The 22,183-nt window shown below is 50.3% G+C and overlaps 2 protein-coding genes across 2 annotated transcripts; one reads left to right on the top strand and one right to left on the bottom strand.

Moving 5' to 3' along the window:
* The first annotated feature begins 12,088 nt into the window (after positions 1 to 12,088).
* Positions 12,089 to 13,707, top strand: B3GALT9 (beta-1,3-galactosyltransferase 9). The gene is made up of 2 exons (XM_088177680.1): positions 12,089 to 12,094; positions 12,607 to 13,707. The coding sequence occupies exons 1-2, from the start codon at positions 12,089 to 12,091 to the stop codon at positions 13,705 to 13,707; spliced, it is 1,107 nt and encodes a 368-aa protein (XP_088033806.1).
* Positions 13,708 to 14,609: 902 nt separating this feature from the next.
* On the bottom strand, positions 14,610 to 21,415 carry PSMD5 (proteasome 26S subunit, non-ATPase 5). The gene is made up of 10 exons (XM_014880115.2): positions 21,066 to 21,415; positions 20,771 to 20,915; positions 20,107 to 20,220; positions 19,776 to 19,904; positions 19,051 to 19,160; positions 18,535 to 18,677; positions 17,885 to 18,076; positions 17,583 to 17,692; positions 17,001 to 17,141; positions 14,610 to 16,516 (listed from the first exon to the last, which is right to left on the bottom strand). The coding sequence occupies exons 1-10, from the start codon at positions 21,260 to 21,262 to the stop codon at positions 16,259 to 16,261; spliced, it is 1,539 nt and encodes a 512-aa protein (XP_014735601.2). The 5' UTR covers positions 21,263 to 21,415; the 3' UTR covers positions 14,610 to 16,258.
* Between the last annotated feature and the right edge of the window lie 768 nt (positions 21,416 to 22,183).

The raw sequence follows: 22,183 nt of genomic DNA, 5'->3' as shown, positions 1-22,183 counted from the left end.
TGACCGACCTAGTGCTAAAATGTCAGACAAAAATTAGCATCAATAAATTTCAACTGATCCAAAGGGAGAGGAGGGCAATCATCTTCCTGCACAGGCACAAAGAGTCTGTGAATCAGAGCTCAGAAAAGAGCCAGAGTCACAGCAGATGATGCCACAGAGCCAACAGCTCTCAGTGTGGTCAAAACCCCACGTTTTAGGGAAGGATTTTTATTCCTGATAAAACCACACTCAGAGCTGAAACAGCAGAGAGAAGGGTGCCAGAGATAACCGTGGGTTATAAAGTGTTCTGTGCAAGGCGAGACCAAACAGATCAGGAGGAGCCTCTATCCTGGATGGAGATGCAATGAAAAGCAGATAAAATCAGAGAGGACAACCAGAGAACAAGAACATCACAGGAGCTGCAGGAGCACAGGGAAATCACAGGGCAGCAGCTGAAAGGAACAGCAGCGTGTCCTGCCACAGAGCAGCTGCATCACAGAAAGTGCCAATGGCTCCAGCAGGGAGCACGTGAATCCCCAGGGAAGCCCAGCCATGGGTACAACCTCCAGCCCTGGGAAGGGCTGCTCTGTCCTGCCCTCTGGCCCTGCCAAGCAACCCCACAATGGTTTGGGTTGGAAGGGACCCTAAATCCCATCTCATTCCCGTGGGCAGGGACACCTCCCACCATCCCAGGGTGCTCCAAGCCCCATCCAGCCTGGCCTTGGACGCTGTCAGGGATCCAGGGGCATCCCCACCCTCCCAGGGAAGAATTCCTTCCTAAGATCCCATCTAAACTTTCCCTCCTGCAGTTTCTGTCACCAGGCACTTCCAAAGGACACCAGAGGCACCTGTGCTCAGAGCCTGCCTGGCTCTTGGCCTGCTTTTATTCATGAGAAGGATGAATGAGCTGTTCCACACTCCAGCCCAGCCTGGCAGGGATGCAAGAGAAACCTTCACAGGCTCCAAAACAAATTGCATGCAGCACTAGGGAACCAGGCGTGGGGGTCAGGGAGAGGTCGCTGCAGAGGACTGGGAGGATTCAAATAGATGCTGTAAATATTTTTGCAGAGCAGAAAGAGCCCTGAGCACAGGCAGTGACCTACTTTGCTGTTCTCCACTGAAGGGTGACATGGCCGTGCCAAGCCCAAGGGCAGCTCCTAAGGAGGACATTCAGCACTCTGGGGGTCCTTTTATGGACAGAATAATGGGGAAAGGTCCCAAAACCTCTTCCCACTGAGCCAGGTGTGCTGGTGGGTGCTCCCCTGCAGCATTCCTGAGCTTCACACTTCCCTTTCCAAACCATCTGAGGAAAACAAGAGAATTCTATCTTATCTCTGCTACATAAACACCCTGAAAACACAGGATATTTGGCCCTGTAGTTTTATGGCTCCTCATTGCAATTTCTCCTGGAACAGCAAGGCCCGGATGCCCATGGGCAGCCAAAGCAACAGTTGTTGCAATCCACAAGGCTGACTTTCTGGAAGCTGATAAACGTCCAAGCTAGAAATCTCGCCTGGAGGAACTGATTACTAATCAGCTACAGAGTCTGGTTCAGTGCCAGCTCTGCCAAAGAAGCATCTTCTCATTCATTTCCAGAAAATTGAAAACTTAAGAGACAACAACAGGCTGTCAGCTGCAGGGACCATCCTTGTGTTAACGGAGACAGTTCCTTGGATTCATCTAAAGATGAGCAGGAGAAGCCATGGGAGAGCCATCCTGGGCTTGGATGAGTGCTCACAATTAGCAAGAATCAATTCATCGATGCTTTTCTTCTTTTCTCCTGCCTTTGGACTCGGGCAGAGGCTTTAACAGAATGGCAGAAGGTGCCTCTGAGCATTTTTAACCTGGCTGCCACTGCTCCAAATCTTGCTGTGATTTCTAAGGCCAAAAGCCCTGTCCTGGCCACCCAGGCAGGTGGGACTGAGCACAGTCCCTGCCAAACCCAGCCCCCGGAGCTGCCATTCCACAGGAACATCCCGAGCCTGGCAGGCTGCTGCTGTCCAGCCTGCAAGCTCAGCTTCTCTGCCACTCGCCCTGGAGCAGCTGGGACCCACCTTCCTTCCACATCCCGCCCCCAAACCCCTGGCACAGCGCCCAAATCCCTGCTCCTAGCGGCTACAAACAGCAGCAGCCACACAGACCCCCCCCAAAAGAGCCATTTAGAGCAGACACGAGAAAAGCCACGTACGTCTAACACAGAGCCATGATCCCTAAGCAGCTGCTCCAGCTCGCCCCGTGTGCGCCGCCGCCGCTTTCCAGCTTTTCCTTTCTCAGACGAGCCATGGGAGCAGGAGGCAGGGGATGGAAAATCCGAGCCTCCTCCCGCCCATCCCTGCCTCTCCTGCCGGCCCCCTGAGTCGGGCAGGATATTTTTGTGTGAGTCCTTCCATCTGGCTGCCCATCCATCACCCGTGCCCGCGGTGCCCTTACATGGGCAAGGCGGAGGAAGCGGAGCCGCTGGCCGGAGGAAATCCTGAGTTCCCCAAAGTGACACGCTGGATCCTTGTGCAAACATTTACCCAGATTTCCCACGAGATAGGAAAGCGAAATTTAGGCTCTTTGTACCCTCTGGGTGCCAGAAATGTGTATTCATTCTCCAAACAAACTCTCAAGTGCTTTTACGATTAACCCTTTGCTTCCCACCTGGGAGGGACTTTTGAGATCATTGTCCCCTTGTAAAGAGGGCCAGGAGGAAGCTCACAGACATTCCCACACACTTCTCCACACTCAGGAAACCGAGAAGACAGAATTTCCCTTTAACGGCTTTTAAGCCATCTCTAGATTTGCTAAGCGAAGGGATAATTGAGTTTTCCACTTATTTCAGTGAGGTCAGCCCAGCTCAGGTCCCTTGAACATTCAGCAGAAGGTTCAGTGAACGCGTTCTGCATCTTTGCTGCTCTGTCCTGCCTCTCACACACTCCTCTGGTGACAGCTCCGCTTGTCTGCGTCACACCTACAGCTCCACACCTGGGGGCACAGAGAGGGGACAAGAAGATGGTGTTGGAGCCCTGGTCTGCCCGGGGGCCGTGCACAAACAGCCTGGAGGGGAGGGGAAAGCCACGGGAGGTGAGGGAGAAACTCGTGTGCCAGGCAGAGGCTGAGACAGCAGGTGATTAACTGGATGATCATCCCCTGGCAGGATTTGCACCCCCAGCCCAAGCTGCAGAAGAGGAAAGCAAACAGCAGATCAGCCAGGGACCCCTGGGATCCACTAATGGTGCTCACTGCCTGCTCCTGCCCTTTCTCTTTAGCAATCCTTTTCTGCTTCTTCAGCTGACCAGCTCTGAAAAAGTGCATTAGACACCAGTCTGCTCCGAGCTGGAGCTGGGGAAAGTGCCGAGTCCCGAGGGCTCCAGGCAGCTTGTTTAATATCTGCACAAGGGCAGCAAAGGGCTGAGCACAAGGGCAGGCAAGACAAGCCATGGAAAGCAATGGCATTTCAACCTCTCCGCAGCCTGAGGGGGTTAGAAACACATCGAGCTGTAGGACAATAATGAGGAAACAAAGTTCCTCTGTCCAGATTGAAAGAGACAGGCAGGAGGGTCTTTGGGCAAGGATTTTGTAGTGAATTGGATGAGGACAAATGACCCCGGGCAGGGCTGCAGTGTCAGTAATGAGGAGCGACTCCTCATCTTCCTGTCAGGTTGGAGTTGGAAACCTCTGGGAGCTGTTGTCTCCAACACCATCCCTGATCTTCACAGACACACAAAACCCCTCCAGGGTGTCATTTCTCCAGACACATCAAGCACAGCTGCAAAATGAGGCAATTTAGGGGCTGGGGAGAGCACTGTGCTGTGCCCAAAGTAACCCAACGGTGTTACCCAGAGATGAGGCGCCACCGAGCCTTGGATGCACTGGACATTGTGACAGAGAAGGTAATAACGAGGCTCTTAACCCTCAAAAACAATATTCAGGGATTTCATTAATTACCCACTCAGTGGCAATGTACCGAGAGTTAAAGAACAGACTGTTTCTTCTTTTTTTCATTTAGGGTTTTAGGAATAAAAGATCAGTTCCCTAAATCATAGCAAGAAGATGAAGACGTAGAAAATCCCAGCTGGGCAGCCCAGGGCACAAACCCAGCTAAGGGTTATCTGCCAAGCATGAATTGACACACACAATTCATCTGCACACTTCAGCTGGCATTTGATGAGTGTGACAGCCAGAAGAGCTACACTAGTAAATTTAATCAGAACAATGATAATACCCAGCATTTTTCAGGAAAAACTGGGATACTTCAGCAAGAACCACTTGTGAGAAACAGGTGCTGCTGCCAGGCACAAGAGGATGGCGGCACTGAGTCCCCCTGAGTTCAAGCATCTCTTTCCCTCCCTCACACCGGGCATTGTAACTTTGATATAAAACCAGCCCAAAAACGGAGCTGGGCAGCACCTACGGAAATGCGGCTTTTTCCTGCGTCTGTTTTAGCCTCTTTTAGGCTTTGGGATGGCTCCAGGGCTCACCCTCACACCCCAGAGCACAGCCTCGGTCCGTGCTGGGCTCGACAGAGGGATGAGCATGGACCGTTCCCATGAAGGATGGGATGCTCGGGGCTCTCCAAACACCCCTTCCCGCACACAGGCAGCTCCCGAGTGCCCCATTCCCGAGGTGCTGCTCCCACAGGGGCATTCCCAGGGATCCCAGCCATGCCTGGAAGTGCAGGCAGAAACTTTCCTCCAGGCTCGGGGCACGGGGAGAGCCGTGGGGATGGGGAATGGGGGTCCTGCCGGCCGCCCCGGAGAGGGGAAGGGGCTCCTCCGGCTGCACCGGGAGCTCCAGCAGCCCCGCGGTCCCCACGACGGCAGCAGGGACAGCCCCGGGGACCCTCCCCAGCCCCGCACCCCCGGTACCTGTGGGCGCTGCCATCGTCGTAGACGAAGGAGCGGTTCGTGTAGCACTCGGGGCACAGCGGCCGCCCCTCCGGTTTGTAGATCCCCTGCAGGCTCCGCTCCTCTCCCGAGAACGGCATGGGCGCGGCGAGGCGGGGCAGAGCATGGGCACCCCGAGCTGCCGGGGCTGCGGGCCGGGGGCTGCGGGCCGGGGGCAGAACCAGCGCGGGCAGAGCCAGCGCCGCCGTCCCGCTGCCGGGGCCGCTGCCCGCCGCCCATCACGGCTCGCCCCGCAGCCGCCGCCGCAGCCCCGGGGCCGCCCGGACGCTCCGCATGGCGGGGCCGGGAGGCAACAGGTGCGGGATGTGCGGGGATGGATGGGCGGGGATGGATGGGCGGGACTGCACCGGGCCGGGATGGGCGGGACCGGGCTCCGCCCAGCGCGCACCGGCGGCCGCGATCGCCGCAGCCCCCGGAGCCGCCCCCGCCGGCCTCGCCCCGGTACCCGCGACCCCCAGCAGCCGGTGATCCCCCCGTGTGCCTTCGCCTCTGGCCTCTGGCAGCACGACCTTTGGGTTGCTTACTTGATTTTCTGTTTTCCTCTCCTTTTTCCTTATCTTTTCCCTGTCATTTCCCTTTTCCTTTTCTCCTATATTTCCCTTTTTCCTTTCCTGTCTTCCTTCCCTTTCTTCTTATCTTTTCCCTGTCATTTCCCTTTCTCCTGTCTTTCCCTTTTTCCTTTCCTGTCTTCTTTCCCTTTCTCCTGTCTTTCACTTTTTCCTTCCCTTTCTTTCTTCTCTTTCTCCTCTCTTTCCCTTTTCCCTTTCCTTTCTTCCTTTCCCTTTCTATTTTTTCTTTTTTTTTTTTTTTCTTATTTCCTTTTCTTTATTATTTAGCTGGATTTTTTTTTTTTTTTCCCCTACCAGCCACACAAATATTTGTGTTAAGCGCTGCTGCGCCTCGGGGTTGTGCCGAAAGCAAACAGCGCGGCCAAGCCCCGGGAATTCCTGTGCCGTGCTGCGCGGCCGGGCCGGGAGCGTTGATCTTGCCGGGAGGCCGTGCTGCAATAACGCGGCCCCGCTGGGGAATGGCCCCGAGCCCAGGGACAGCGTGGGCAGCCTGGAAACGAGCCGGCCGCCTCCAGGAAAGGGTTAACGGGATGCTCTCCAAGGTGCCTTCCCTCCCCTTCAAGTTCACCCCACGTGCCAGCAAGTGCCAGCAGGAATGATGTGGCCAAATGTGAAAGTGTCCCAAATCTGTGTCCCCTCGCAGGGACCAAGATGTGAGAGCGCAAAGGGGGCGGCTCCGAGCGGGGTCCCACTGAGCATCCCCGGGCCCTGCTCGGGTACTCTCCTCTCCTTTCTGCTTCTTTTTTCATCTCTCTTTCCGAGCCCAGGCCGTTGGGGAGTTCGCTGTGGTGCCGTTTTTTGGGACCCCGGAGCTGATACCCCAATAAAGGAACGGCTCCCACAGAAACGCAGCGGGCACAGAGCCCCTTGTGCTCCGTGCAAGGCGCCTCTGCCACCTCAGTCACCACTTCAGTCACACCAGGGGAAGGTGACACCGTCCGCGCTGGGATGCCGCTGTTCCACAGCTTTGGTTTCTCTCCGGCGCTCCCAGTCCCGCTGACCCCGGGGTACCCCACTCTCCTCCCGGGCTCGTGTGATCCATCGGCACACGCTGGATGCCGCAGCCCCCGCTGTGCCACAGCCTCCGGATCCAGAGCCAAGTGCCCCCACTCGGATGCGCTGGGCTTTGCGCTTCTCTCCAGCGCTGGAGACTTCGTTCCTCCCGCAGCGTCTCTTCCTCCTCCTCCTCTCTCTCCATATGGACTCTCCTACACCAGGAGTCATCGGAGAGAAAAGCAATTAATACTCCCCGAGCAATCCCCCCGTGTGATGCTTCCCAGCCCATCCTGCTTTTCAAGGTGAAGGTTATTCTCCATTCACTAATTGCCTCACATTATGTGGTGCAAAGTGTTAACGCGCAGCTCCGGGAGGACAGGGGTGGGTGGCACAGCAGTATTGACATGCTGGGTGATAACACAGGCGTGGGGGAGGAATTCTTTAAAGCAGTTACAGTTAGATGCTGAGAGAAATGAAAAATGAACGAGAAAGAGCCAGAAGAAGAGAGCATCCCCATCCAAATGCTGGAGTTTGAATGGCAGAGTGGGACTGGGGTGGCACCAGCGTGGAAACAGCTCCTAACCAGGGACAAGCTGAGAAATCTGGTGGCATCCTACCTGAGGAAAGAGCTCTTGTGCTGGGGACCGCTCCACAGAGCAATTCCCTGATCCCCCAAAGCCAAGGGGGAAAGGCAGGGGAAGGGCAGGGCAGTGCTCTCAGAAAAGGAATCGTTCCGAATTTTGGGGGCACGGGGCTGAGCTGGTCCTTCCTGCCTCCAGCTGCAGCACTCCCCAAAATGCTATCGATGCTACAAGTCCTCATTTCCCAGCAGACATTGACACAAAATACAATTAATAAGGATTTCATGTACCTCCCACTAGAGGACCAACATCTCTGCTGGGGAGCCCCTTCAGCACCCCAACAATTCCTGCCCAGAGCAGGACAGGACACATTCCGGGGGGCAGGGAATGAGCAGCACAGCCGGGAACGGGCACATCCCGAGTGCCATTTCCAGGGCCGGGTGCTGTGTGTGAGCAGCTCAGAGCAGAGCCAGGCTCGGGGAGCAGCACTGGGGGCTCCCAGGGAAGGCAAAGCCCCGGTGGGAGAACCCCCAGGGATGGGTGTGGGCAAGGCCCAGCTGCCCTGACAGATGCCAGCACAGCTGCCCGAGGAAGGGCCTGGCACAGGGCAGGGAGACTCAGCTCTGCTGTTTCTGCGTCTGGGAGAACAATAAATAAATCTGTGGGAGGCAACAGTGGGATGAGTCAGAGGCGAGAGTGAGGGAAAGTCATCTTCTGCAGAGCACATCACCCGAGCCCAGCGATCCACAGGGCTCCAGGCATTTGTGTCTGAGGGGTTCCTGTCCTGCTCCAGCTCCCCAATAACCCCGGCCAGGAGGGTGATGGGGACAGCCCCAGCAGCGGGGCTGCAGCCTCTCTCCCCAGCTCTGAGCTGGAGCACAGCTGGATCCATCCAGCACCTGGAGAGGATGGGCTGGGGCATCACTTACAGCTCCTGTTTCCCCCCACAACCTTGGGCAAGCTTTGCCCTTTTTGGGTGCATCACACAACGACCCCATCACCCCAAGGCAAGGAGGTGCCCAGGAGAAATGTTCCAGCTGAAATTTCTCCCATTTCTCACCGGGAGAAATGCCCAGTGTAGGGCAGAGCAGCCACGGAGTCAGAAACAGCGACACAGGATCTGCTCCCAGCTGGAAATGTTGTCAGAGCTTGGACTGAATTTAATCAAAGCAGAGCCTGAGCCGAGACTCCGACGCTGCGGATGTTGTGCGTGTCAAATGAATTTCATGTGAATCTCCATTTGCCAGGCACAAATACAGCCTGCAGGGAATGAAAGGACAAGGCAAAAAGCACCAAAAAAAAGCAGCAAAAAAAGCAACTCGCATGGCACAGTCTGAGAATTAATAACAAAGAGGAAACTTCTGGTCCACTGCAAAATAAGCAACTTTTCTGTCAAAAGTTCTTGACATCTTGGCAGGGAGACCACTGAGGGAACCCGCTCGGCCCTGAGGCCTCACAGCTCAGCATTTCACACAATTTATGCTCTTTCCACTCCGCTCATGTTAAACTCAGCGTTCCCCAGGCTGAATGCAGCACTTGCAGAACACACAGGGGGTTGAGGCTGTCGTTATCCAGGAATGCAGAGGTAGAGAATTGTCAAAGCTGTCATTAATCTCAAGAAGGAATAATCAAACATAGCATAAAAAAGGAGAGAGCTCTCTAACTCCTAGACTGATGCATGCAAAGCAAAAAGAAGAATGCAGGAAACTTTGCTATAAAAACATGGATTTAGTCTCATCGACTGAGCCATTAAATCAGAAGCAAAGACACGTTCATGTGCACATTGGGAGCCACAGAGATGTTTGTCTGCTGTGTCAGTGCTCAGGTCTGTTGGCTTGGTTTTCAGTTTTCTACTTTTATTTAATACCCAAAGGGACATTAAATATCAAATAACAAGTGAAACACACGCTGTAGAACTCTTACAAAGCCTCTTCTTCCATCATTTCCCAAACCCCGTGGAGAACGTGAGGTGAAGAACATCCTGCAAGAGCTGAATCATGTCTTCAAGCACAAACATTGCTATTAGGTGACTAAGACCTAAACAATCATCTCTATTTGTTGCAACTGATGCTGTTATTAAAAACCAGACAGGTCCCTTTGCAGCCCCTCGTGCCCTCAGGTCCGTGTGTGCTGGTGAAACTGCAAAAGGCAGGTTGGAAGAAAAGGGATTGTGCAGCATCCAAAACACTTTGGAAACCTGGGAGGGTTTTGTGTTCCCAGAGCATCCTGGCTGGGGTGACAGTGAATCCGTGGGAGCACAGGGAATGCCTCGTGGAAAGGGATGTTGTGCCAGGGGGGTTCCACAGAGGGTTCTGAGCTGGCTCTGGAGCAGGAGGCAGTAAGTGAAAAGTTGCAAACTCACCTGTGGGAATCAACCTGGATTTTGGGAAAAGCCAAGAGAACAGGGGCACCACGGTGGGCACAGACAGGGGTGTCCAACCTGCTGAGAAAGATATCTAAGGCAGGCCGAGCTCAAGCTTTCACATTTGAACAAATTCCCTTCGGGAAACCTGATTTTGCCTGGATTTTCCCCATCAATCCCCTCCATCCTCCCTCTCCTGAGAACACTGCGTCATCCAAAGCCTTCGCATTTTCACAACGTGAAGTCAGGCAGAACCGAGGGAAGCCAGGCTCTGCTCCCCCTTCCAAATGTTCCCAGCACTGGGAGGGAAGCCAGGAGACTTTAGGAGATGTTTTAAGGAGCTGCTGCTCCCCTGCAGCACCCACTGCCTGCCCCAGGCTCCTCCTGCTCAACAGCATCTCCCACCACCCTCCTGGCAGCTCTGCTTTGACCTTTGGATATCACAAAATATGTGCTCTCCAAAAAATCGAACCCAAACATCCTTCAGTCTGAACATTCAGAGCTTTAGGACAGCTCACATTGCTCACAGCGTTACATCCCCGCTCCTGTAGTGAGGTTTGCTTGGACATAAAATTTAATGAAAATGTGAAAACGTCTCACAGAAAGCAAATTGTAGCCCTGTGGCTCAGGAAAATCTGCTCTCTTGGTTGACAGCCCAATTTACATCCCCAGGATTGAGCAGGGTCTCTGTGCACAGAGTTCCTACCCCCACTGACCTGACTTCAGCCATTCCAGGGTCCTGAATTCACTCCTCTCCAGAAAACTCTTGGATCTCCCTGGGAGTGAAGATTCTCCCAAATGAGCTTCACTTTACCCTTCTGAAAAGTGAGATAAAGTCACACATGAGCTGCTGGGTGTCGTCTTTGCCTGAAACCTGGGGTTAAAGGTGATGGAGGGATCATCCCCAGGCAAACTTCTTGGAGCTGAGGGACTCAGATATTTTCCTCTTCAGCATTTTTTTTCCTTGCTGTTCCTCAGCTTTCTCCCAGCAGGACTCCACCAGGCTCTGTGGATAAATAAAAACCCACATCCAAGAGCTGCCTGTGCCCTGGCTGGGGTTGGGGAGTGTTAATTTTATATATTTGGTATCAAAGTTGCTGCTGCCAGCACCACGCTGGGCCTAATTGCACCAGGGATGATACACATGTGGGGCTTATTATTATTATTATTTATTATTCTAAAGATATTCAATTTTTAATGTATGAGGCTTCAAATGCTGGTATTTATTTGCTGATTAAATGATTCAGCTGGAGACAGAATATCTTCAAAGGAGGAATTTTTTTTCCCCCAGAATGGGTATCTGGAGTTGCATGGCTGTATTATTGTACATGAAAAATATTTCCTTATTAGCCTTTTATTTCAGGGCACGCATTTAACTGACACTTCCCGTGCTGACAGCTCACCCAGCTTCAAAGCACAATTTCTGTGAGGATTGCAGAGGGTGAGGCTGGGCCAGATAAAGCTGTGGCCCAGCTGACACACGAGCCCTGGGGAAGGAGTTTTCCCTTTTTTTTTGGAGAGGCTGAAGCAGAAATCCACACTGGGACTTGCACACTGTCAGCGCTTCGGGGTTTTCCAGTGGGGTGAGATGCACTTCCAAGCTGTGGAAGTTTGTTCTGTAATTCCTCTGTTCCCTCTATCAACACAGCTGGGAGAGCTGAGGATTAACCCTGGACCCCTCAAGACAGAAATCAAAGCTCTTCCCCATGTCCCTGGGACATTGGGCTAATCCAGGCTGCCCCGAGGATGCTGCAGGGAGCCTTGCAATGGTCCAGCCAAGACAAACCAGAGCAGTGCTGTGTTCTCCTCTCACCCATGGATGCAGAACAAAAATGCACCCTGACCTCTGAGAAATCTCAAAATTCAAAAGAAATCATGATCTCCCTGCTCTCCCATGCAGGCTGGAGTTGCCACCAGGCAGACACCTCCCACCTCTACCCCTCAAGCAGCAGCTTTGCCATCACCCAGCCCTTCCCTGCCCTCCCAGGGCGCTGCTGGGACCCACAAGCCCCTCTCCCCCCAGTGCTCCCCACTGCCAAAGCCAACTGTCCCCCTGCTGACAGCTCCATCCTGTTTGTGGTGTCTTTGGCACCTCCCCCTGCAGCATTTCCAGGCCCCTGTGGCTCCCCAGCCCTGTCAGCTCCTGAGCCAACAGCAACAAGCCCGAGCAGCCCAAGGCAGAGCCTGTCCAGGGGTAGAGCCCCAAGAGCTGGAGCCAGCCTGGCCCAGCAGCACCCACGGCCAAGGGCTGTCCTCCACCACCCCACACAAGGCAAACCCACAGGTTCACACCCCAAAGCTCCAGCTCAGGAGATGCAGAGTGCTCAGCAACGTCCCCAGACTGGGGAACCAACACCACAATGGCACTGCTGTTAAAAATACAACCCCCAGGGCCAGCAGCAAACTGGCAGATCAAGGACAGGCTCAACAGTACCAGGGATTCCTCGGACCAAGCAAGCCCCAGAATTCGCTTCACTTATTTCTCAGTGACAGAAATTAATGAAGGGAAAGGCCAGGGGTTGGTTTGCTTGGTGTTTTATGTGGCTGCAACACGATCAGCCCCAGGGATCATCTTTCCTCCACCCAGGCAGGTGAGGTGGGAGCCACAGGCTGCAGGTACTGGGCAGTAACTGGATCCTGCAGACCCAGATCGAGTCTCTGTCAGGAGACACTGCCCAGAGAGCTCCTGCTGCAGGGACAGCTCCCAGCACCATGCAGGTAAGTGCTGCAGCCTCTTTCACACCATTGGGGTTGGAAGGGACCTTAAAGATCATCTCATTCCAACCCCTGCCATGGACACCTTCCACTTTTCCATGTTGCTCCAACCCGGCCTTTCCCTTTGGATTCTAACCCTGACAGCTTTCAGAGGGCAGTGTCAGGCCAAGAACCAAAAGCTCTCCTTCAAGGACATATTAAGGGGCACCTCAGGCCTTCAATAACAGGTTAAAAATAGTCAGAAATTATCCATAGCAAGTCATTCTTCAGCATTTCCACAGGTGGAGGCACAGAAAGAAGCTTCCAACATGGTAAAATCCTTCTCAGTTTGGGATCTCACCATGCTACAGGTAGATTCCTTGTTTCTAGCAGAAAAAAAAAAAAGCCTCACACTAATAATACAAAGAGCACGGTCTAAAAGCTGTGATTGCTTTGCATGGATATATTGTAAAATGAGGGAAAGCCTTTGGGTTTGAGAGGCAAGAGAACTCAGTGTCCATGTTGCTGCTCCCCAGCTGACACTCTGCAGGCTCCGCACACACCAGTGGTGCTTCATCCTCTCCAACGTCCTGCTTTTCCACCTGCTGCTTTTCGGGGCAGATTTACTGGAGCAATACTTCCTGCATTCCCTGCCTCTCTCTTACACCGATGCCAAGGCTCTGGAGATCAGGGAGAGGGCCAGGAAGTTGGATCTGGATCCTCTGAAGGCCAACCTGTCTTACACCAGCAGCAGCACAGCCACTTGCTCCGATCAAGAGCTATTTCTGCTCATCGTCGTCTGCAGCAGCCCCGAGAACAGGACAAGGCGTGATGTGATCAGGCAGACCTGGGGGAACACGACAGGCTCCAGAGGTTACAGCGTCCTCACGGTGTTTGCTGTAGGAAAAGCAGCTGCAGCAAGCACCGAGCTGCAGCTCAATGAAGAGGCTCAAAGGCACCGAGACATTATTGAAGGCAGCTTCACGGATTCTCCCCAGACGCAGACACAGAAGATGCTGATGAGCGTGGAGTGGACGGTGACTTTGTGTCCCCGTGCCAGGTACATCCTCCACACGGCCCAGGATGTGTTTGTGGGTGTTCCCAGCCTGGCTGGGTACCTGCTGAGTTTAACCCAGCTGGAGGACATCTACCTTGGGAGGGTGGTTCACCACAGAGCGCCTGACAGGGACCCGCAGAGCCCTGGCTTTGTCCCCATCCATCTGTACCCCGAGGAGTTCTACCCGGATTTCTGCCACGGCAGCGCTTTCCTCATGTCCCAGGACGTGGCTCGCAAGGTTTATGTGGCTGCCAGGGAGGTGCCACTGGCAGTGCCCCCCGCTGCCTTTGTAGGGATCTGTGCTAAAAGAGCTGGCATCACTGCCAGGCACAGCTCCCGCTTCGCTGGGGAGAAGCACATCAGCTACAATCCATGCTGCTATAAATTCATTTTCACCTCTTCTGACATGACAGAGGACGAGTTATTGAAAGGCTGGAAGGAAACGAGCGATGGGGAAGATTGTTCCTTACTGGAAACCTACTACAGCCTGGTGTCCTGCAAGGTTCTCACCTACATTGATAAGTTCAAACAGTTCAGCCTGGATAGGATAAAAAATGAGCTCCTTCATTTTGTCAATTAATGTTTAACTCCTGCAAAGAGGCTGGAGTTGCTTTCATCAGCTGTGTTATCCTGTTAGCGTTCATTACAAAGGATGCCCTCCCAAAGTTTGCTCTTTTCCCTACAGCAGCAAATGAATTCTCACTGTTAGTGTGACAGAGCAGAACTGGATATACTCTGCCTCCCTAAATAGCTACAAGTGCATGCATGGAAGTAAAAAAGATGATTCCAACAGACTTTGTCTAATTCCAGACTTTTGAGTCTTCAAAACTCCTTTTTTATGTGAGGCATCACCTACTTCCAAAGAATTCTGTAACAAGGGGGAAGCTTTCCATCCACAAAAGGAGCTGCTTCTGAGCAGGCTGGTTCACAGAGAAACAGAGCAGCCCCAGCAGGAACAGACACTGAGCCATGGTGGAAATTCCTCAAGCAATGCTGTTTGTTAACATCCATCAAATGACAAGGTTTGCTTTGGGGTTTGTTTTTTTTTTTTTTTGCTTTTAAACCAAATGTTCAGCATGTTACCTCAATTCTCCAGCATTCCGTGTTTTTCCTCAGTTATCTCCACCTGGTACTTTAAGGGGGGATGACAAAAACAACACACTTCAATTTTGTAATTTATATCAGATACAGCAGCAGTATGTAATCCATATGGCAATGTACAGCATGGGCAGGGAACTGCCTCTGAGTAATAAGGGGAAAGTGATCAATTAATCAATCAACGTTGAGCTCAAAGCTCAACAAAATAAAGCATATGTGTATTCATAAAAAAATCCCCTTGTTTGGCATCTCTGCACATTCTAAAATATTGTCTTTGGCAAGTGTACCATGCAAAGCAGATGCTAAACACTCAGCACACAGAGTAGCCTTCAAAAGCACCAGCTGAAAACACACATGGAAGAGGCTCATGAATTGCAGAACAGGTTTATATATTGATTTCTTTTACTGACATTTATTTCTTTTACTGACATTTCAGCATATGGCTCGTACAGAGCCACCAGCACACAAAGCCACCTAAAACAACAGAGCTGAACTGCCCAGAATAAGTGCAAGCTAAGAACTTCTACACTCTTTTGATTTCCTTTTTTAGTGCTTTAATGTGTTTTGCTGGATGCAGGATTCATGAAGCTCCTGTGCTGTCTCCAGTTAGGAGACACTGCATTTCTCACTGGCACATGTTTATTGGGCACATTCAGGATAAAAGCAGCAGCGTTGGGATGTGGGGTGACAACTTGGGGACATCACAAGGCACCTCACCTGCATTTAGACAGCTTAGCAAACATGAAGGGATCTCCTCTGAGCCTAGCTGGACTCCTGGGCAGCAATTTTTGGCAGGCAATGCCAGCTGCACCTCCACCTACCCCAAAAAAAGCAGAGTTCCTGCAGGACAGGATCATGCTGGCAGCACAGGGACATGGGGCCAGCACTTCTCATAGTTACACCTGGCTGAAACATTACTAAAATAAGCCCCAAAATAGGAATTTCATGGTTTATTCTGCCCCTCCTCAACAAAAAGAATACAAGCCTAGACCCTGTGGGCTCTGTTTTGGACAAGGACACATCACATGTCTGTGGAGTGCCCAGCCACTCCTGATTCTCTCCCACAGCTCTGACACCTTCAAAAGAAGATTCCAACTCCTAAGATGCCACATTTCCATACTCCCAGCTCAATCACTCCCTTCAACACAAGAGCTCCGTGTTCTTACCCCTTTTAGTCTAACTCAGGTAACTAAAATATCACATTTCTTTAAATAACACTCTTAAAAATTGTATCTCTGTTAAAAAATAGTGTAAACAATTCAAGATTTGGTTCTGAAGTAGCCTTGTAGTGCTCCAGCCACTAAACTGAGCTGCCACCCCTCAGCACAGTCAACATGGGAGAAAAAGCTCCCAGGTGGGTTTGATCCCTACAGAGTGCACTGATTTGTTTTTAAAAGGGCTAGAAACTTTTTTTTTTTTTTTAAATCCTCAGCAGAAAATGTAAACAATATTTAGGATTATTTATTCCAGCAAGACTCACATCCAGCAGGTTGAAAACAAGAGAATCCAGTCCATACTCCCTCATGTGGACAGTGTCACTGGCTTATTCAGCAACAGGATTCTGACAGAACAAAGGGTGCTCTATGCAAGTGCCAACTTTGGCAGGTAAAAAAAATGAATTAAAAAAGAATAGAAATTATGGCAGCATCTGAGGTTACAAACCTTGAGGTGTTTGGTGTTTTTTTTTTTTTAACTGAACTGTAATCTACTGAGAAAACACAACAGAAACTCCAAACCCAAGAACAATTTAAACAAACACTGATAAATTCTGCCAAACAAACCACAGTCAGCAGCTGCTAAGTGCTCACCTGGGTTACCTGTCCCATGAAGCACACAGGGAACTTCTGCCATGACATTTTAGGGGGAAATACCAAACAGCCTTTAATTTGCTCTCCTGACTCATTTCAAATAGAGTCAAAATATCTTCACATTCCTTTAAAGAGACAACCTCCAGTGTGGAGAGTTTTTACACCTTGTACCTCAACACCTGTGCCAGGACTGTGCTCTGCAAGAGGGGAACAGACACCAAGGAATTATTCTGCTCCTTCCACAGCTGTGGTAGAAACTGCCTTAACATAATAGGGGCCCTCGTGCAGGTAAGCCCTGAGCCTCAGGTAGTACTGATTGCCAAAGATCTCTGCAATGCTTTTGGAGTTCACCAGGGCCTTCACCAGTTCGTATTTAGCATCCTTTGAAGCTTTGTCAGGCTCCACAGATCTGTCCACAACGTACTCCACAAACCCTGGGCTGTTCAGCATCAGCTTCTGGGCCCATGGTTGGTTTGCAATGGCCTGAACAGGAAGACAAAAGATGTGAGGGGGTGGGGAAAAACGTTTTAAAACCCCAGAAAAGCAGTTACACAGTAGGGATTTTGATACATGGACAAGAAACAGGAAATATTACACGAGATACAAAACCACCACTCAAATCAAGCAGCAGGGTTTAACACTGGAGAACAAGAGCTCAGTGCTTATGTTCAAAGTTTTGAGGGAATTATCACAGCAGTGCCTCTGGTAGAGAAGCAGCACCTTAGAGCACAGCTCTTGCCTTTTTTTCCCCCCCTCTCCAATTTATTAGAAAATTAGCATTACAGACACGATGTGTCTGCTGCATTACTTAAATGGGGAAGCCGAGTGGGACTTGAAAAAGGGCTTTTTCTGACCACTTCTGGGTTTTAACAAGAAGTTTGTGGTATTCACTTCAAAGAAATAAATAAATCTGAGACTAAATGGCAGCACAAATCACTCCCTGACGTTTAAAACCAAAAGCACTCACAGTAAAGACCCGTAAGGCCCCACAGTGGAGATCAGGGAATGGCTGAGTGCTGATGCTCCTGAACAGCTCCAGGGGCTGGCTGGACAAGGATGTGAACCAGGATTCAGTCATTCTTAAGAGGTCTTCTGTCTGCTGCTCTGGCTACATAAATCACAAGAATAAAAGGATTTGATTAGGATTATGAAAAGCTTTCAGGTTCTCAGGTGTGTTCAAATGGTTTAATCACTCACTTAGAGCTACACTGTTAACCCAGATCCCTGGAGCCAAAGCGACAGGGACTGGAGCAGTTTGGCCCCATCCCTCTGAGCACAAGGATATGAATCTGTTTACTCTCATTCCCTATCGATGAAATCTTGATTTCATCTTTTATTAACATTTCAGAACACCTGGCTCCTTACAAACAAACCTTTAAGCAAACCAATCAGGGAATTTCACAACAGCAAATCAATGACTCAGAACACTGAAAGCACCACTGCTACCCAACCTGGAGGCTGCAAAATATCTCCTCACAATTACTCAAGAGTGTGATGATTTCATTCTTGGAGATTTAAAGGAAAAACAAAGACAAAAACCCCGACTTACAGGCAAGTAAAGCAGAGATGAAATTGCATCCAAGCACCGAAGCCGTAACTCGGTGGGGGCATTCTTGGCCTGGTGCCCTATTTTGCTTAAGAGGTTTTGAAATCTACTTCCTTTCAAAACAAAAACAAAGTGCTTTGAATTAATTCAGTCAGATCTCTACAGGAATACAGTTACCCATCAGCTACATTAAAAATGCATTCATTAGATAAGTGAATACATTTTTCAATTTCTTTCTGTATCACCCCAAACTAATTCACTCTTTATATTATAAAGTTTTATTAAAGAAAAAAAAAGATACTAACTAGTTTTCTGTAAAACCTGTTTGCCTTCCACGTTTGATCCCAGAATTCCCAGTGTGTCCACAGCCACTCCAATCATGGTTGGATCCTGACTTTCTGCCATTTCAAAAACTTTTTCCATAAAGACAGGGTAGCGCTCACAGATCTGCTGGGGACTGTCCACAACAGCCAGATTGCCAAAAAATTTAACAAATCCTGAGAAAACAAGACCAAAAAAAGCACTGAGGGGAAGAACAGCAACTTCAGCAATGACAGAATTAAATGTACATTAATGTGAGACTGATTTGTTCCCAAACATGTGTTATTAAGTCTGAATAATATTGGTAAAAAGCTCAAAATAAAGACAGAACTAAGCAACGAGCCAAATATTTTGACTGTTGCTTAACTCATGATGTTTGTATTCCTAAAAAACACTACAACGACACAAACTTTAAAGCAACAGCACAGCCTGTCCAGATCTTACTGAGGAACATTTTTCATGTGTCAGACTGTCCTTCAGCATTTTTTAAATACCCAATATTTTACATTTCCATATTTTACATCTCCGCTCTAATATTCAAAATTTCCCCTGAGTTTTCAACACAGAGGCCTGACAGTGCTGTCAGTTGAGCTCATTCCCAAAGCAAGCAGAAAGGAGGAATTCATGGTGTCACCTGGCAGGTAGAAGCTGGAGAAAGGATCAGACTCTGCCCCCAGGATGATGTTGGAGATTTTGTCGATGACTCCTTGCTGAGCCAGGTACTGCCTCCCGTGGGGGGTGTGGGCCAGAGAGGTCACCATCTCTATGCACGTGGCTCTGCAACACATAAAGTTATTTTTGTTTATTTCAGCTGGGGTTTGAAAGCACTCAGTGGTTAAAAAAAAAGAAACCACATCCAAAATTCTAGAAAAAAAAAAATAAACACAAACAAAATGACCCCAACTGTTCAAGCTTCTCCGAGCTCATTCAGCTCTTCAGATTTGTGAAAGAATTGAAAGTTTCTATTACAGCCAAACATGGTAATTATCACCCCAGCTTGGTCCTCAGATTAAGGCATAAAGTATTTGACACTCAAGAAGAAGCAGAGAAAGCATTTTTCTGAAAAGAGTTTGACAAGAAACACACACAAATACGTTTATCAGAGTTTTAACAATGGTGGAAAATCTCCTTGGCAAACTCACCAACATACCTGACCAGCACATCCTCTCCAGTCAGTTCCCCAATTAACTCAGGGATTAACCCACTGTTTGCACAGTAATTCAGAGACTCTGCTGACACTGATGAAATCTCCACAATTAACTAAATAAAAGCAAAAAGGACGGTTTATAAAAACATTACAGTAATTCACAGAAACAGCCAAATACACCTCATAGTGCTAATTAAGCCATCGTGTATTAAATAAGGAATTAATCACATTTTTATCATTAACCCAACTTCATAAGGAGTTCCAAGTTTACAGCACATGCATTTGATCTCTATTCACAACCAGCTCTTGCTGTGCTATCCCCATTAAGCTCTAGAATGGCTGAATTGTATTATTTCTTTTCTGCCAAACATTTCTAGACTGACAGTTGGCATTTCCCCAAAACCTTCAGCAGCACTTCATCCAGAAGTTAAGAGGCTACAGTTAACTATTTTACTTTTCTTTTCAGAGAAACAAACACTTTCTGATGTCTTTAGTAATTCAGTGCAGCCTTTCCAATGCCTTAGGCACTACAAGTTAGAAAATCAACAGTAATTCACACTTTTATACCAAAAATCGAGCAGTTATGACATCACGAGAGCCCACACTGCTGTAATCTCCCTACTCCTTTCCAGTTTTGATAAAACACAGGCATGAAGTGTGTGAAGCAGTGAGAAACAATAATTTAAAAGCCATAAAACCCAGGCTGAGAGTCAGGAGCACCTCCCCACCTCATAGACCCTGTATCGAACAACGTCACTGGTGGCCATGACATTCCTCAGGTCACTCAACAAACTGCTCCCAAACAGAGCCTCCAAACCCTCCTGGCTCTGGGCTATTCTTGACAGAGATTTAATGGCCTGCAAGCAAAAAAAAAGGAGCTCATTATTAAAAAGGAACAAAACCACGCAGGGGAGAAAATCCGAGATTATCAGATTTTGTTGCAATGTTCATATACACTTAGTTTTAATTATAATTCAATTTTCACTGATGAGAGCTCATTATTATTGTCATCCAACTCCCTGAGTTTGCAGAGGAATGGGACAATAAAGCCACGTTTACCTCTTTGGCCACTGCTATTTTCTCCCCACCAATGCAGTTTATGATTTGTTGTAACAGCTCGGGGCTGTGCAGAATTTCTGTGACAGCAGCTGAGTCTTCAACAATCCTCCCAACCTGATCAAAGAGTTACAGAAAATAACATTAAAATATTTTATACTCAAACACTGGAACAGCTGCACAAGAAAGCCAGAATCAGAATTTTTTTATGTTTTCGGATCAAAACTCAACTGGACAACACCTGAGAAGCTGCTCTTCGCTGAATTTCTAGAAATCCATCCCAAACCACAACATCCCACAATCCTGTTCTTTTACATTAATACAAATGTCGAGTTGCCACAGCCTCTTAGGTGTTTCCACGATAGTTTTAAATACCTTGAATATCAAAAAATGTCGCTGCTTTTAATTCTTACATCCCGTGCTGACCTGGAAAGCTTTAACCAGGACATGTGGCAGAAGTTTTACTCACTAAGTTGCTTTTGTCAGGACATAGTTTTGGCCATTATTACTGAGATATCATAAAGCATTATATACACACTGCACGATAATTATCCCAAACGGAGTACGGAAAGACACAATTCCTGCTTTTATCACAAACTGAGGCAAGAAAGAGCAGCTGGGGACTAACCCAGAGCTCTGTCCCCTCCTCCTGGGAGAAGCCCTGTACCTGGGACATGGTGAGGATCTTCACGGAGTCATCGGGGTGCAAAAGGCCCTTCTGCAGCTCCTCCCTGAGGTTCTGGATCACGTAAAGCGGGTCCAGGGCCTGCAGGAGCCTCTCCAGGATGGAAACACACGCGGATACCTGTTCCCTAGGCGGGACGGAGAGAAAACCGAGCCCGTGAGGAGACGGACACCGCTGTGCCACCGAAAGAAGACAAGGAATGAACCGAAGAGGCGGCAGGAACCCGCCGCTCCGGGAAAACAGCGGCACAGGCCGGCGGCACCGCGCCGGAGCTCACCGGTCATTGACGGCGAGGAGGCCGAAGAGAGCCCCCAGGTGGTGCTCGCCGAGGCGGGCGCGGAGGGCGGCGGGCGGCACGGCCTGCAGGGCGACCCGCAGGGCCCGCAGCTCCTCCAGCGCCGCGTCCCGCCGCGCCGCCCGCTCCAACAGCTCCACCGCCGCCTCCGCCATCTTGGCCGCCGCCTCCTCCGCCATGTCCCAAGATTCTCGCGAGAACTCGCGTCGCCCATTAGCAGCCGCCGGGCGGGAATATCGCGAGAATTCGGGTAGCCCTTAGCAACCGCCGCGTCGTTGCTAAGGACGCCCTTTGCGTCCGGCAAAATGTAAACAAAATGGCTCCTCGGCTCCGCCCCATTGGGGAGAGGAGGGGGCGTGGTCCCGGTAATGGGGGCGTGGTCCCGGTAATGGGGGCGTGGTCCCGGTAATGGGGGCGTGGTCCCGGTAATGGGGGCGTGGTCCCGGTAATGGGGGCACGCGGCCCGATAATGGCGGGGGTGGTCCCGGTAACGGAGGGAGTGGTCCCGGTAATGGCAGGGAGTTGTTCCGGTAGAGGGGGAGTGGTTCTGGTAATGAAGGGACGTGGCCCGGTAATGGCGGGGCGTGGTCCCGGTAATAGGGGCGTGGTCCCGGTAATGGAGGCGTGGTCCCGGTAATTTGGGGCGTGGCCACTGCGAGGGAGGCGTGGTCGGTCTCGGTGCCTGTCGGGGACGGAGTTGGTGCACGGTGTCGCTGTTTTTTGGAAAAACTGAAATAAACTGTGTTAATCTGGGTTCGGGAAAGGAAAGATCCCGAGAGAGCCCGAACAGCCGGTGCCATCCCGGTGTTCGCCCCGAGCAGCTCCCTGGGCTGCGGAGAACGCGCCACCCCTCATGTCCTCAAGCTGAATTTTCTCACCTTTTGCGAACAAATTGATATCGCCAGATAACTTCGACAACTTTGTGCTTCCAGCTCTGCGAAAGATTACATCCCCCGAATAAATATGGAATAGATAGGGGAGTTCGGCTGTTCTGCAGGCTGGCAGGGAATGAATCCTCCTAGCAGATTATGGGAACAGTAAAAAGTTACACGGGGGAAAATAAAGTTACAGAGCGAGACAGAAACAGCGCTCGGCTCCTC

The sequence above is a fragment of the Sturnus vulgaris genome, chromosome 22 (assembly GCF_052056855.1).
Source record: "Sturnus vulgaris isolate bStuVul1 chromosome 22, bStuVul1.hap1, whole genome shotgun sequence".
Classification (NCBI taxonomy): domain Eukaryota; kingdom Metazoa; phylum Chordata; class Aves; order Passeriformes; family Sturnidae; genus Sturnus; species Sturnus vulgaris.
Note: the sequence above shows the minus strand (reverse complement) of the source record. Positions and strands in the feature narration are given on the sequence as shown.

Bases quoted from the DNA above. Each gene is read 5' to 3' on its own strand.
- PSMD5 (XM_014880115.2), bottom strand. From the start codon at position 21,262: ATGGCGGAGGAGGCGGCGGCCAAGATGGCGGAGGCGGCGGTGGAGCTG. The intron at 18,678-19,050 runs GTATGTTGGTGA...TATGTGTTGCAG, and splicing joins GGAGAGGATGTGCTGGTCAG to AGCCACGTGCATAGAGATGG. The intron at 17,693-17,884 runs GTTAGTATCTTT...TTGTTTTGAAAG, and splicing joins ACAGGTTTTACAGAAAACTA to GAAGTAGATTTCAAAACCTC.